General features: G+C 44.2%; 1 protein-coding gene across 1 annotated transcript in view; it reads left to right on the top strand.

Annotated features, from left to right (window-relative positions):
* il16 (interleukin 16) overlaps nt 1-17,452 on the top strand; it is a 222,082-nt gene that overhangs the window by 157,468 nt on the left and 47,162 nt on the right. Inside the window, exons 11-14 of the mRNA XM_084308249.1 lie at nt 2,994-3,067; nt 3,641-3,890; nt 8,055-8,172; nt 15,888-16,020. Coding sequence (XP_084164375.1) covers nt 2,994-3,067; nt 3,641-3,890; nt 8,055-8,172; nt 15,888-16,020 — 575 coding nt within the window. The remainder of the gene's footprint in view (nt 1-2,993; nt 3,068-3,640; nt 3,891-8,054; nt 8,173-15,887; nt 16,021-17,452) is intronic.

Here is a 17,452-nt window from a genome sequence, read left to right on the forward strand (position 1 = left end):
AGTGAACACTGTACCTGGAGGGTGAGAGACTCAGTAAACACTGTACCTGGAGGGTGAGAGACTCAGTAAACACTGTACCTGGAGGCTACAGGAGGGTGAGAGACTCAGTGAACACTGTACCTGGAGGGTGAGAGACTCAGTGAACACTGTACGTGGAGGGTGAGAGACTCAGTGAACACTGTACCTGGAGGGTGAGAGACTCAGTGAACACTGTACCAGGAGGGTGAGAGACTCAGTGAACACTGTACCTGGAGGGTGAGAGACTCAGTAAACACTGTACCTGGAGGGTGAGAGACTCAGTGAACACTGTACCTGGAGGCTGAGAGACTCAGTGAACACTGTACCTGGAGGGTGAGAGACTCAGTGAACACTGTACCTGGAGGGTGAGAGACTCAGTGAACACTGTACCTGGAGGGTGAGAGACTCAGTGAACACTGTACCTGGAGGGTGAGAGACTCAGTGAACACTGTACCTGGAGGGTGAGAGACTCAGTGAACACTGTACCTGGAGGGTGAGAGACTCAGTGAACACTGTACCTGGAGGCTACAGGGGGGTGAGAGACTCAGTGAACACTGTACCTGGAGGCTACAGGAGGGTGAGAGACTCAGTGAACACTGTACCTGGAGAGTGAGAGACTCAGTAAACACTGTACCTGGAGGCTACAGGAGGGTGAGAGACTCAGTGAACACTGTACCTGGAGGGTGAGAGACTCAGTGAACACTGTACCTGGAGGGTGAGAGACTCAGTAAACACTGTACCTGGAGGGTGAGAGACTCAGTGAACACTGTACCTGGAGGGTGAGAGACTCAGTGAACACTGTACCTGGAGGGTGAGAGACTCAGTGAACACTGTACCTGGAGGGTGAGAGACTAAGTAAACACTGTACCTGGAGGGTGAGAGACTAAGTAAACACTGTACCTGGAGGGTGAGAGACTCGGTGAACACTGTACCTGGAGGGTGAGAGACTCAGTAAACACTGTACCTGGAGGGTGAGAGACTCAGTGAACACTGTACCTGGAGGGTGAGAGACTCGGTGAACACTGTACCTGGAGGGTGAGAGACTCAGTGAACACTGTACCTGGAGGGTGAGAGACTCAGTGAACACTGTACCTGGAGGGTGAGAGACTCAGTGAACACTGTACCTGGAGGGTGAGAGACTCAGTGAACACTGTACCTGAAGAGTGAGAGACTCAGTGAACACTGTACCTGGAGAGTGAGAGACTCAGTAAACACTGTACCTGGAGGCTACAGGAGGGTGAGAGACTCAGTGAACACTGTACCTGGAGGGTGAGAGACTCAGTGAACACTGTACCTGGAGGGTGAGAGACTCAGTGAACACTGTACCTGGAGGGTGAGAGACTCAGTGAACACTGTACCTGGAGGGTGAGAGACTCAGTAAACACTGTACCTGGAGGGTGAGAGACTCAGTGAACACTGTACCTGGAGGGTGAGAGACTCAGTGAACACTGTACCTGGAGGGTGAGAGACTAAGTAAACACTGTACCTGGAGGGTGAGAGACTCGGTGAACACTGTACCTGGAGGGTGAGAGACTCAGTAAACACTGTACCTGGAGGGTGAGAGACTCAGTGAACACTGTACCTGGAGGGTGAGAGACTCAGTGAACACTGTACCTGGAGGGTGAGAGACTCAGTGAACACTGTACCTGGAGGGTGAGAGACTCAGTGAACACTGTACCTGGAGAGTGAGAGACTCAGTAAACACTGTACCTGGAGGCTACAGGAGGGTGAGAGACTCAGTGAACACTGTACTTGGAGGGTGAGAGACTCAGTGACCACTGTACCTGGAGGGTGAGAGACTCAGTGAACACTGTACCTGGAGGGTGAAAGACTCGGTGAACACTGTACCTGGAGGGTGAGAGACTCAGTGAACACTGTACCTGGCGGGTGAGAGACTCAGTGAACACTGTACCTGGAGGGTGAGAGACTCAGTGAACACTGTACCTGGAGGGTGAGAGACTCAGTAAACACTGTACCTGGAGGGTGAGAGACTCAGTAAACACTGTACCTGGAGGGTGAGAGACTCAGTAAACACTGTACCTGGAGGGTACAGGAGGGTGAGAGACTCAGTGAACACTGTGTCACTACCTGGATTCTAACCTGCGTTCCCCAACATGAAAAACCAAACCAATCAAAGGGGAATCCCCCCTGGCCAAGGGAGATATCAGGCGTACTAGGCTTCAGGCCAAGGGAGATATCAGGCGTACTAGGCTTCAGGCCAAGGGAGGTATCAGGCGTACTAGGCTTCAGGTCAAGGGAGATATCAGGCTTACTAGGCTTCAGGCCAAGGGAGATATCAGGCTTACTAGGCTTCAGGTCAAGGGAGATATCAGGCTTACTAGGCTTCAGGTCAAGGGAGGTATCAGGCGTACTAGGCTTCAGGCCAAGGGAGGTATCAGGCTTACTAGGCTTCAGGCCAAGGGAGATATCTGGCTTACTAGGCTTCAGGTCAAGGGAGATATCAGGCTTACTGGGCTTCAGGTCAAGGGAGATATCAGGCTTACTGGGCTTCAGGTCAAGGGAGATATATCTATATCTATATCTCTCTCTATATATATAGAGATATATAGAAAATGGACCCATCAGTCAGTAATTTAGCCAGAACAGGCTTGTTGCTGTGTTCTGCTCAGATAATACAGATTCTACTTCTGCACACATCACTCATGCAACTTTAATTTATTGATCTCAGCCGTTATTGTCAGAAGTTCCTTCTATGTAACATTTTGTCGCTAGCACCTCAGCCAAGTTGTTGTTGTGTGTGGATGTCCTACAGTACATAACTTCCTGTTTAGATACTGTAGCTGAAAGACCATCAAGAGATGTTTCATATAGTGACTGTGCAGACCTGACTACCTACCCAGTGCTCTTGAACCATCTGTATGTGTGTCTCTACAGGAAATGAGATCTTGAACCATCTGTATGTGTGTCTCTACAGGAGATGAGATCTTGAACCATCTGTATGTGTGTCTCTACAGGAGATGAGATCTTGGAGCTGAACGGTGAGTCTCTACATGGTTTGACTCACGACGACGCCCTGCAGAAATTCAAAGTAAGGATTTTTTTTACAGTAATGAGATCACACTCATGTCAAAGAATGAGAATGGATCTCTGTATCTCTCTCCCACTGTATCTCTGTATCTCTCTGTATATCTCTCCCACTGTCTCTCTGTATCTCTCTCCCACTGTATCTCTCTGTATCTCTCTCCCACTGTATCTCTCTGTATCTCTCTCCCACTGTAAGTGGGTGGGTGGGTGGGTGGGTGGGTGGGTGGATGGGTGGGTGGATGGATGGATGGATGGATGGATGGATGGATGGATGGATGGATGGATGGATGGATGGATGGATGGATGGATGGATGGATGGATGGATGGATGGATGGATGGATGGATGGATGGATGGATGGATGGATGGATGGATGGATAGATAGATAGATAGATAGATAGATAGATAGATAGATAGATAGATAGATAGATAGATAGATAGATAGATAGATAGATAGATAGATAGATAGATAGATAGATAGATAGATAGATAGATAGATAGATAGATAGATAGATAGATAGATAGATAGACAGACTAGCTTGTAGTAAATAACAAACAGCATTCTCACCCTCTGCGCAGCAAATTAAGAAGGGTCTGCTGACGCTGGCAGTGAGGACCAGCCTGCGTGTCGGTGCCCTGTGTGGTCAGGCCCAGGTGGCCCAGCTGTGTCGGTCCCGTTCCCTCAGCTCCACCACGGGCATGGCTCGGGTCAGCGCCGACATGGGGGATTACAACTACCTGAACAACGTCAGCAACAACACCCTGAACGTCCCGGGACAGCTGGCCAAACCCAGGGACCGCATCATCATGGAGATCATCCTGCAGAAAGGTCAGTGTTGGGGACACAATGTGTACTGGTCGTTTATTGGGTCACCTGTTAGCTTACACCACCTGTTAGCTTACACTATATACCTCACCTGTTAGCTTATATTATAGACCGCACCTGTTAGGTTACACTATAGACCAGTGGTTTCCAAAGTCGGGGTCGCAACCCAAAGGTGGGCCGCGAGCAGCCACGGGATGATTTCCAAAAAAAAAAAAAAAAAAAACAATTTTATTTTAAATTTTTTTGTCAGGCCACTGAACTTAGAAGCAGGCCAGGACAGTGTTTCTAGTTGTATTCTAAAATTCTATTCTATTGTATTCTAAAATGTGACTATATGGTTTTATATTAACTTAATAAGTCAAGTCAAGTCAAGAGTTTTATTTGTCACGGCATACGAGTATACAATGAAATGCGGGTGGTCTTGCCCGCAACGATGTGCAATACAGTGGGTACAACATATAATAGAATCCAATACAAAAAAACATTGTGCAATAACAGGTAACAGATAAATAAATAAATAAATAAATAAATAAATAAATAAATAAATAAATAAATAAATAAATAAATACAAAAAATAAATAAACAAAAACGAAAAATCTACTTATTTCAACGAACATTTCAAACTAAATAACAGATTATGCACATAAAACGCTGAAAACAACCGAAGCAACAATAGTATTTTAATGAGGCTATTATTATTATCATTATTATTTTGCAACAAGTTAGCCCTCTCATAAATAGCACATATAAATGAATAACTAACTTGAACTAACTTAATAGGATTGAAGTGATATTTGGCTTAAAGAATCGGTCGCATGGCAAAAAAAAAAAAAAAAAAAAGCCTGACGATGTGCATTGGGCCGCGGCTCTCTGACGCCTTATTTTCTGGGTCCCGGCCTGAAAAGTTTGGGAACCCCTGCTATAGACCACACCTGCTAGCTTGCACTATAGACCACACCTGCTAGCTTGCACTATAGACCACACCTGTTAGCTTATATATACCTCACCTGTTAGCTTACACTATAGACCTCACCTGCTAGCTTGCACTATAGACCACACCTGCTAGCTTGCACTATAGACCACACCTGTTAGCTTATATTATATACCTCACCTGTTAGCTTACACTATAGACCTCACCTGTTAGGTTACACTATAGACATCACATGTTAGCTTACACTATATACCTCACCTGTTAGCTTATATTATAGACCTCACCTGCTAGCTTGCACTATAGACCTCACCTGTTAGCTTATATTATAGACCTCACCTGCTAGCTAGTACTGTCTATCTGTATGTCATGTGTGTCATATGATGAATTGAAAATGGGGGACCCTGATGGAAACAAGACGAAAGTCTTTCTCAGGTCTGCATCCTCTTAACAATTGTATGTATTGAGCTGTACTGTACTGTACCCATTCTGTAATCTGTTAATACACTTTTCAATCAATCAATCAATCAATCAATCAAGCTTGCACTATAGACCTCACCTGTTAGCTTATATTATAGACCTCACTTGTTAGCTTACACTATATACCTCACCTGTTAGCTTATATTATAGACCTCACCTGTTAGGTTACATCACCTGTTAGCTTACACTATAGACCTCACCTGTTAGGTTACACTATAGACATCACCTGTTAGCTTACACTATAGACCTCACCGTCTAGGGTGACCATATTTTGATTTCCAAAAAAGAGGACATGCTGGCCCCAGCCTCGAGATACTTAATGATACTTTGCACAATCGAAGCGGGCATGGCCACCTTCATTTCACTATATGTCTTGTGTATGTGTGTGATAAATAAACCTCTTGAATCTTGAATCTCTACTCAAAGTTTACTCAAAGATACCTTATTGTTTTAACCTCTTAACATGCACCCAGAAAAGTGGCAATTTCTTTAGTTGAACTTGAGGACTGCATACTTTTTTTGCAAAGCTTATGCTTATAGCACATGCATAAGCCTGGTCTCTTTTGAAAGATAAAATTCTGAAGTTTCTTACACAATAAAGACAAATCACTTTTAGTGCTAATGAGTAACAGGGCTGAACTTGATTTGAACTTGAACTTGTGTACTCACGTTTTTGTGTAGTAGTTGCAATATTCCAAAATAATTGGATTTTGTATAAGCTGGAAAACACCACAAATCCATAGCCTGAAGTCTGATGTAGTACAGGTCCAAGTTTTATAAAAATCTGTCCCGGTAAACCGTGTGCCAAGAAAAAAGCTCTCCATCTCTCCATTTCCTCATCCAAGTAAATTCATTCGGAATTTGTATCACTTCCGTCGTCTTCGCTTGTCAATTTTCACCTATATCCCTGATTCGCACAGGAAAGATATCACTGGAAAGCTATACTCATTGTTTGCTACAAGTTACAACACTGACCAATCATTTTCGCAATCGGCGGATGAATGACTTCTGGAGCCTCGGTCGGGAGTCCGGGGTGATAATCTGATGCGCGTGCGTAAAAAGTCACACGCCTGACATATCGGCATGTACCTCGAGAACCGAGGGACGGATTTTGTCGAGTGATGTGGCCTTCGAACGGCAACAAACAGTGCTTTAATTCGGTTATTTATATGTTCTGCGAAAAATGCAGCCTCGAGCCTTCAGATGTCCGCAAAGTGCAGTGAAACTGAAACTGAAACTGAAAAACAATGAAACCCGGAAATTTTCATGCATTTTTTTTTAAACGGACGCCCCGGACAGGGCGTGAAAAGAGGACATGTCCGGGCAAAAGAGGACGTTTGGTCACCCTAGGTTACACTATACACTATAGACATCACCTGTTAGCTTACACTATAGACTTCACCTGTTAGCTTACACTATATACAGTACCTCACCTGTTAGGTTACACTATAGACATGACCTCTTAGCTTACACTATAGACCTCACCTGTTAGGTTACACTATAGACATCACCTGTTAGCTTACACTATATACTTCACCTGTTAGCTTACATATACAGTACCTCACCTGTTAGGTTACACTATAGACATGACCTCTTAGCTTACACTATAGACCTCACCTGTTAGCTTACTCTATAGACATCACCTGTTAGGTTACACTATAGACTATCTATATCTATACTATAGACAATATAGCTCTGTGGTGGGAGTCGAGCTGGTCAGACTAGAGGTGATGCCAGAGAGGGGGATGAGAAGGAAGCTGGCTGCTATCCTGGAGAATTCCTCCCACTAGGGCTGGGCGATTCTTGCTAATATGTGAATCACGATTTTTTAAATAAATCATTTAAAAAGTAAAGTAAAAAGTAACAAAACAATATATATATATATATATTTTATAAAAATAAATAAATTATAAAACAAAAATCGTCATAATAATGAGATTGCATAGGTCTATGAATTGAAATCGCGATTTCTTTTTCGATTAATTGCCGAGCCCTACCTGCCACCCCCTCTACGAGAAGCTAGTCAAGATGAGAAGCACGTTCAGTCACAGACTCATACCCCCCGACACTCAACTAACCGCCTCGGCCAGTCCTTCATACCAGCGGCCATCAGGCTCCACAACAGTGGGCAGGGACTGCTGCCAGACATCCAACTACAACTACTAGTAACCTAAAAAGGACAATGGCACTACCTACCTTATGTATACTGTATATTTCAGTTATTTCAGTTAGTTAGTTAGTTAATTAAATTGATTTGTTATACTGTTTACACTGCTTGTTTTTACTACCTGTACCTCCCCTCCCCCTCCCCATGCTGCTATGATGCCTGGATTTCCCCAAGGGGATCAATAAAGGAATATCTTATCTTATCTTAAACCTCACCTGTTAGCTTACACTATAGACCTCACCTGTTGCAGTAGCTTACACTATATAGACCTCATTCATCAACAAACATCTTCACCAACCAGTTTACATTTATTCAAAGGAAATTATGGCAAAAGCAACCAGAACAAAACTAAACTAAACACAATACATTTTAAACAACAAAATCTAGACCAAAATGTTGCATGTTTTTGTCAGCTAAAAAGTGACAAAACAAATACTGTCAAGGCAAGACACTTTAACCAAGGCACTGGAGCAACTAACCTGTCAGAGTGGAGCTGCTCAGCGGTTGTGGTTGTACCGGGCGGTTCCCAGGTGTGACTGTGTGGAACTGTTTTGAGTATGATGAATCAAAGCATGTGTTTGTGCTTCTCCAGAGGCCGGTGTGGGTCTGGGCATCGGACTGTGCTGCGTGCCGTCTGGGGATGGCTGTCCGGGCATCTACATCCACACCCTCTCCCCCGGCTCTGTGGCTCACATGGACGGCAGGCTCAGGTACAGAGGAAACAGGAATCAGTTATTACAGTTATTACAGTTTAAAGGGACATTATGGGAAATGCGCTTACCGTCTTCTCCAGAGTCAGACACTAATCCAGATACCAATGTCCTTTCTATGCGTTCAGTAGAAAGCTAGCAAGCGAACCTAGCTTAGCACAATCTAATGGAAGCGGATACGGACCAGCTAGCCTAGCTGTTGGCCAAAAACACCTCTCCTGGAGTTTTAAGCTAGGCTAGTGGTGGTCCATATCCGCTTCTGTTCATTTGTGCTAAGCTAGGCTAGCATGCAGCCGGATAGCTTTCTACTGAACGCACAGAGAGGAAACTGGTATCTATCTTCTTGTCTGACTCTGGAGAAGACAGTGAGGGGCGAATTCACAAAGGGATTGTGAGGCTTTTTCTGACGCTATGCCGGCACAAATAGCTCTGAAACATAGTTTGCTATTCACAAAGCAAGCGCAAAGGGTGAAATACGGTGGTAATTGCGTTGCCATCAGCATTGCGTCTTGGTGCGTCAGTGGTATTTGCGGGTATGTAAATGAGTCTCATCCAAAAACACTCCCAATTCACAAAGATCGGCGCTAATTGCAGTTAAAGCGACGCTATTTACGTCTTGAGAGATTTGATGGTAACTAAGCGCATTATAAAGGGGTGTCATTGTCAGCATTTCAGGTGATCATGGCAGCAGTAATTGTTGCCAGGCGAATGCATCGTAATGCCAGGCGTGCTCGTGAAAGAATATTTCTAAGGAGAATATAACTTTTTGATTTAAGTAAAACCGAAATCATCCGGAGACACAGGTTGCCAGCTCAAGCAATTCTTGATATACTCGATGCAATCAAGGATGATATTGAGACAGCCACCCAGAGATCCCATGCCATCTTATTCATCATTAGTGTGGGTGACCTGGCAAAGCCAGGTATCTATACTATTCTTTATTTATTCTTTCTTTATTCCGCTGATTTTGCCAACAAAACCCCTCCCAGAGCGTTCGCGCCCCATACATGTGAAAGGTATCAAAACGACCGGCTTGCAAAAACTCGAGTGCCTATTACGTTTCGGAAAGTTTCACCGCACCGTTAGGCTACGAATCGACTTTAAACAGGAAAATGTCGGTCCCATTGGAAATGAATGGCAAGTTAGAGTGAAGGAGGTGAAATTAAAAAAATTCCACCACCTTGGGTAAATTGCGACAGTGATCTCAATTTTGGACGTAGAAAAAAGCGATGACACGGCTGTCGCCTCGCTCACAAAAGAAAAATAAATGGAATTGGACATTTCTATCTCAACTGATGACCATTTCTTTGAAGGTTCTCCTCCCCATAGACACCAATGTGTTCCCACTCTAAGAAAAGGCTGGTTTTATCGCTTTTCCCCCCTTGTGTTCTGATCGTCACCCGGGCCACAATTGTCGACGGCATGCCACAATATCGCACACAACCCTTCACATACATACATAGTGCTCATCTGAAAGTAAAAACGCTTCATCTCTTATCGGTTGCTTTTAATCATCGTGTGAATGCAGTCATGCATCTGCCCTCATTAAAATACATAGGATCGAAAGTGCAAGTCATTCGTGCCTAATTAGGTAACAGGTGTGTGGCTCATGGCTCATGGCTACAGCTGACCTGCCAATGACCTCTCATGGAGTTAACCCTTAATCACCCCTCTGTGTAGCGGTACTGAATTGCTTGACAGCGCCCTCTGTCTTGCGGGTTGTGTCATTGTACTCAGTAGGGATGTCCTCATTCATTGGTCTATGTTGACCCATTGTACTCCGTAGGGATATCCTCTTTCATTGGTCGATGTTGACTACTCCCCTGATCCTTAGACCACGCCCCCTTAGGCCACACCCCCTCGGTGTATCTCTTGAACCGTTTGTCGTAGAGACTTGCGGGTTGTTCCATTGGACTCGGTAGGGATGTCCTCTTTCATTGGTCTATGTTGACCATGCCCATAGTTTGGCTCCTCCCCCTTTTTGTATCTTTTGAACCGTTTGTCATAGAGACTCCGGCACAGGCGTCACCCACACTTTCACAATTTCCCCCACACGGAATTGTCTAGTTTAAATATTGTTATTTAACGTTGTTGGCTTCCCCATTGTTGTCGGCGTTATTGATTGATTGATTTTGTAATGAGATTTAGATTTTGCATCATGCTGCAATTTTTATGTGTTATGCTTTGCTCTTTCTACCTGTTTTATTATGTCTTTATTATGTAAAGCACTTTGAACTGCAAGCCACATTTGGCATCTTAAAAAGCCGGTTTAGATGCCTGGATCGTGCGGTGGGGCAATACTATAATAGTCCCCCCAAAGCACACAGCTTGGTTAGGTAATAATCACAATAAAGATAATAGAACCCGCACACTCATGCTCCAGAATAAACAATTAATTTATAACGTTTAGTCAGGTCCATGGGGAGTAGACGCTGGAAAAACGCTTCATCTCTTATCGGTTGCTTTTAATCATCGTGAGAATGCAGTCATGCATCTGCCCTCATTAAAATACATATGATCGAAAGTGCAAGTCATTCGTGCCTAATTAGGTAACAGGTGTGTGGCTCATGGCTCATGGCTACAGCTGACCTGCCAATGACCTCTCATGGAGTTAACCCTTAATCACCCCTCTGTGTAGCAGTACTGAATTGCTTGACAGCGCCCTCTGTCTTGCGGGTTGTGTCATTGTACTCTGTAGGGATGTCCTCATTCATTGGTCTATGTTGACCCATTGTACTCCGTAGGGATATCCTCTTTCATTGGTCGATGTTGACTACTCCCCTGATCCTTAGACCACGCCCCCTTAGGCCACACCCCCTCGGTGTATCTCTTGAACCGTTTGTCGTAGAGACTTGCGGGTTGTTCCATTGGACTCGGTAGGGATGTCCTCTTTCATTGGTCTATGTTGACCATGCCCATAGTTTGGCTCCTCCCCCTTTTTGTATCTTTTGAACCGTTTGTCATAGAGACTCCGGCACAGGCGTCACCCACACTTTCACAATTTCCCCCACACGGAATTGTCTAGTTTAAATATTGTTATTTAACGTTGTTGGCTTCCCCATTGTTGTCGGCGTTATTGATTGATTGATTTTGTAATGAGATTTAGATTTTGCATCATGCTGCAATTTTTATGTGTTATGCTTTGCTCTTTCTACCTGTTTTATTATGTCTTTATTATGTAAAGCACTTTGAACTGCAAGCCACATTTGGCATCTTAAAAAGCCGGTTTAGATGCCTGGATCGTGCGGTGGGGCAATACTATAATAGTCCCCCCAAAGCACACAGCTTGGTTAGGTAATAATCACAATAAAGATAATAGAACCCGCACACTCATGCTCCAGAATAAACAATTAATTTATAACGTTTAGTCAGGTCCATGGGGAGTAGACGCTGGAAAAACGCTTCATCTCTTATCGGTTGCTTTTAATCATCGTGAGAATGCAGTCATGCATCTGCCCTCATTAAAATACATATGATCGAAAGTGCAAGTCATTCGTGCCTAATTAGGTAACAGGTGTGTGGCTCATGGCTCATGGCTACAGCTGACCTGCCAATGACCTCTCATGGAGTTAACCCTTAATCACCCCTCTGTGTAGCAGTACTGAATTGCTTGACAGCGCCCTCTGTCTTGCGGGTTGTGTCATTGTACTCTGTAGGGATGTCCTCATTCATTGGTCTATGTTGACCCATTGTACTCCGTAGGGATATCCTCTTTCATTGGTCGATGTTGACTACTCCCCCGATCCTTAGACCACGCCCCCTTAGGCCACACCCCCTCAGTGTATCTCTTGAACCGTTTGTCGTAGAGACTTGCGGGTTGTTCCATTGGACTCGGTAGGGATATCCTCTTTATTTTAAATTTTTTTAAACTTTGACCAGTCACCTGGTTCTTTTAGCGTTTATCGCTTTTTCTTCGCATTCATACTTGGTCAATTTCGACCGACAGAAGCAGGCTGAAAGGGTTCAGATGGGGGGGAAAGACACTCTGGGAAAGGCACGGCTGCCGTCCGGGATTCGAACGCGCTCAGCCCCAGATCCGCGCGAGCGAGGTTGTCCACTGCGCTGAAATAGCACTCGCGGTACGTGGTGAGCTACTGGAGCTCCCCCGGGATATCCTCTTTCATTGGTCGATGTTGACCACTCCCCCGATCCTTAGACCACGCCCCCTTATGCCACACCCCCTCAGTGTATCTCTTGAACCGTTTGTCGTAGAGACTTGCGGGTTGTGCCATTGGACTCGGTAGGGATATCCTCTTTCATTGGTCGATGTTGACCACTCCCCCGATCCTTAGATCATGCCCCCTTAGGCCACACCCCCTCAGTGTATCTCTTGAACCGTTTGCCGTAGAGACTTGCGGGTTGTGCCATTGGACTCGGTAGGGATATCCTCTTTCATTGGTCGATGTTGACCACTCCCCCGATCCTTAGACCACGCCCCCTTAGGCCACACCCCCTCAGTGTATCTCTTGAACCGTTTGTCGTTGAGACTTGCGGGTTGTGCCATTGGACTCGGTAGGGATATCCTCTTTCATTGGTCGATGATGACCACTCCCCTGATCCTTAGACCACGCCCCCTCAGTGTATCTCTTGAACCGTTTGTCGTCGAGACTTGCAGGTTGTGTCATTGGACTCGGTAGGGATATCCTCTTTCATTGGTTGATGTTGACCACTCCCCCGATCCTTAGACCACGCCCCCTTAGGCCACACCCCCTCAGTGTATCTCTTGAACCGTTTGTCGTAGAGACTTGCGGGTTGTGCCATTGGACTCGGTAGGGATATCCTCTTTCATTGGTCGATGTTGACCACTCCCCCGATCCTTAGACCACGCCCCATTAGGCCACACCCCCTCAGTGTATCTCTTGAACCGTTTGTCGTAGAGACTTGCAGGTTGTGCCATTGGACTCGGTAGGGATATCCTCTTTCATTGGTCGATGTTGACCACTCCCCCGATCATTAGACCACGCCCCCTTAGGCCACACCCCCTCAGTGTATCTCTTGAACCGTTTGTCGTAGAGACTTGCGGGTTGACCCATTGTACTTAGTAGGGATATCCTCTTTCATTGGTCGATGTTGACCACTCCCCCTATCCTTAGACCACACCCCCTTAGGCCACACCCCCTTAGTCACACCCCCCACACCCCCTTAATATATTTTCTTTTCATAAAAAAAATCTTTTCCCGAAACATTTAAAAAAACTTTTTTAATACGTTTTTTTTTATAATATTTTATATTTTTCATAAAAAAATATTTTTTTGACGAAAAAGTCAAAAAAGTTGTTTTTCAGAGCCTGGAGCTCAACACTTCTGATTTCTAAAAAGGGGGCCAGTACTTTCCCCGAAATGGGACTGGAAAAATAAAGAATATTAAAAAAAAAACGTATTAAAAAACTTTTCTGAGTTTTAAAAACATTTCGGGAGGTTGTGCCATTGTACTTAGTAGGGATGTCCTCTTTCATTGGTCTATGTTGACCATGCCCATAGTTTGGCTCCTCCCCCTTTTTGTATCTTTTGAACCGTTTGTCATAGAGACTCCGGCACAGGCGTCACCCACACTTTCACAATTTCCCCCACACGGAATTGTCTAGTTTAAATATTGTTATTTAACGTTGTTGGCTTCCCCATTGTTGTCGGCGTTATTGATTGATTGATTTTGTAATGAGATTTAGATTTTGCATCATGCTGCAATTTTTATGTGTTATGCTTTGCTCTTTCTACCTGTTTTATTATGTCTTTATTATGTAAAGCACTTTGAACTGCAAGCCACATTTGGCATCTTAAAAAGCCGGTTTAGATGGTTGGATCGTGCGGTGGGGCAATACTATAATAGTCCCCCCAAAGCACACAGCTTGGTTAGGTAATAATCACAATAAAGATAATAGAACCCGCACACTCATGCTCCAGAATAAACAATTAATTTATAACGTTTCGTCAGGTCCATGGGGAGTAGACGCTGGAAACACGGTCAATGAAAAGTGTATTAGTATATGATATATATAGAGTATATGATATTGTGGGTTCTATTCTCTTAACTAACTCTTAACATTAAATATAACTTTCTCACTGCACAGTGCCTAACTTTAGTCTAAAGATTCAGCACCATGGACAGATCTGCTCAAAATAATTAATTTGGGGATGCAATGATGAAAGATAGTGACAAAAACAAAGGGTACAATGTGTCATGAAAATACAAATTAAGGAGCGGCTAGGTGGTGCAGTGGGCAAGGCGCTCACCACCAATGCAGGAGACGCTGGGTTCGAGCCCAGCTCTCCGCATTGCTATCAGCTTGGCTGGTCATTCATACTAATACAATTGGCAGTATTAGGGGGTGGGAAGCTGATGGGTGGGGATCGGACGCTGTGGACAGCGACTCCTACATGTCGGTTGGTGCGCCTGCGCAGCAGAATCAGGAAGCGATGGGGGCGGCGTGCCCTCCAAACGCAGACCCCCGACGCTGAGAGATTGCGCTGTGCAGGTGAAAAGATGCGACTGCTGCTTCCTCGAGTACCGGAGGGGACACGTGATGTAAGGCTTAGTCCACATTGCAGCCGGCTTGTGGGAGGCATGGCCTAACAGTGTTCGAGACAGGGGAGGGTAGAATTGGACGATACTAAATTGGGATGGGAGAAAAATTGAAAATGGGAGAAAAAGTTGATAAAAAAAAAGAAAACACAAATTAAGCAAGCTATATAAATGACGAAATAAACTAAATACAATACGAAATAAACTAAATTCAAATGGTAAAAAATACTGTTATGTAAGATTTTTTGGGCTACAAAAAAGATACAAATAAATTAAACCTGCTTTATTGTAATATACAAGGTGATAAAACTGACTCGATCTGCTTCACACTGCGTAGGGGCTCACAGCTCGATAACCCTTTATAGGCAGTTTGTGTTTTTAATAAAATCATGGAACATAATTGTTTGTCCATGTTATTCAGCAGTAGGCTATTATGAGCAAACGAAATTCGTTAGATTGGACATTTTGATTACTTATATCAAGCGGAGAACTGAGAAATTCGGCACTACTGATAAATTAAGTTATTTCAGAACACTGCCTATTGAATAACATGACAAATGAGTGTGCATGGAAAAAGTGATTGAGAGGTTATTTACCTAACTAAAAAAATCTTCAAATATTTGCATGAATAGAACAATTAGATTGGCCATTTGATTATGTATGTCATCATGCAGCACAAGCACAATACAATGAAAATAAGTTAACTCTATTACTTCTGGCCCAGCACTACACTGCATGGTTGAGAGAGTATAAAAGGAAAACTGTGTGAGACTGAGTTCTGTCTGGCGGAGCTGTCCATGTTTTTAAAGAACAAATGTAAAATAGAACCGTGTGAACAGCAGTGTCAGATACAGGTCAGATTATTTGCACTGCTACCTCATTCTGAAGTCATGCAACTTTCATGCGACTTTTACGTCACTCTAGATTGACATTGTCACAATTTCACAACTTCTTTATTGTTCATTTGCGAATGCGGGTCAGTTCAGGAGCATTAACTCTGGAATCTGATCTTGGCCACATTAAAGAAATTATGTGAACAGCCAAACAAAATCTGGAATCTGATCTCAGAAATAAATCTGAATTGAGCACTAAGGCTTGCAGTGTGAACGTAGCCTCAGTCAATCAGAACAAACCATTTTAAAAATAGATAATAGAATATACAGTATTGTCCTCTCTCTCTCTCTCCTGCTGCTCAGATGTGGAGATGAGATCATGGAGATCAACGACACGGTGGTGTACAACATGGCTCTGAACGACGTCTACACGGTTCTGAGTCAGTGCACCCCCGGCCCAGTCCAGATCATCATCAGTCGACACCCGGACCCAAAAGTAAGTCACCCGCATCTCGACGCACCACTCTGCCTGAGTCTGTCTGCTGTAATACCAGCCACGGTGGTGCCTGAGGTTCGAATAAGGACTTGAATCGCTCTGGTAAAAGTCCATACACACTCAAGTAAAGCAAAAGGACCTACTGCGCTAAAATACAGTACTTTAGTGAAAATATTTAGTTACCTCCTATTCCTGAGCAGCCGTACCATCAGTATGTGACTTTAGTAGTGTGACAGATTGTGTGTGTGTGTGCATGCGTGTCCAATGTCCACAATATGCCCTGCTTTAATTCAGCCTTGTCTGTTGTACTCCCTCCACATTAGAGAAACACAGGGCTGGACTGGGACAAAAAAATTGGCCCCTGCATTTTTGGCCCAGACCGGCCCACCACAATCGGTCGGGCACCACACACCAGTAGAAATGGTGTCCGATATTATCGGCCTACCGATATTATCGGCCAATATCGGCATTAAAATGTGATATCGGTTGATATCTGTCCAATTATCTAGCGGTCTCAGTCAATGAGTCAACTAAATGTCCCCATTGGAAGGGTGTAGGCGAACGACTTATAAATTGAACCAAAAGAAACAATTCGGACTTTGCAAGAATGTTCATTTATTGGGACTCCATGTCCAAACATTCCGTTATTTGGATAACTGCCATGCCATCATCACCAGGTGGTCAATCAAGCAAGCGGTTAGCTGGTAGCTGGTAGCAGCTTAAGTCTGTAGATAGTAGTACTTGTTTAGCAGTTAGCCAGCAGTAGTAGCATTTAGCCAGTAGTAGTAGCACTTAGCCAGTAGTAGTAGCACTTAGCCAGTAGTAGTAGCACTTAGCCAGCAGAGTCGATACAGTCAGTAGCATTTAGCATCGGTCAGTAGTCAGATTATTTACCTATACAAAGGAAAGGAAATAAACGGCATCAATTAGTAACTAGATATATGAATAAAAGGATAAATGCAGATATTAACGGCGCATACAATGCAACGTACCGTTGGCCAGTCCGAGTTCGCCCACAGGGCTTTTCACCTTACAGCCTATGGTCAAGAGTGTCTCTTAAATAGTGCGTCACACAGACGCTGATTCAGTCTCACCTGTTCATATCTCAGTCCCCTGGCGTCCTACAGTTGCAGTAAACGCCCACTAGGTGGCACCAGATGATAAATAATGCTTGTATAATAAGTGCCCCTATAATAATGATAATAATAATAATATCTCTGTAGGAAAGGCGCTGGATAATTCTCCAATATCGGTATCGGAAATTAAGAGTTGGACAATATCGGTATATCGGTATCGGTAAAAAAGCCAATATCGAGCATCCCTACCCCAAACCACTACAAAGCTGGGTAGTAAGTGCCATGGACAAGTGGACCAGTGCAAGTGGACCAGTGTACTCACTCTCTCTTGGCTGAATCTCGTTTTGGGTGGTGAA

The sequence above is a fragment of the Notolepis coatsorum genome (genome assembly GCF_963971535.1).
Source record: "Notolepis coatsorum genome assembly, chromosome: 2".
NCBI classification, from domain to species: domain Eukaryota; kingdom Metazoa; phylum Chordata; class Actinopteri; order Aulopiformes; family Paralepididae; genus Notolepis; species Notolepis coatsorum.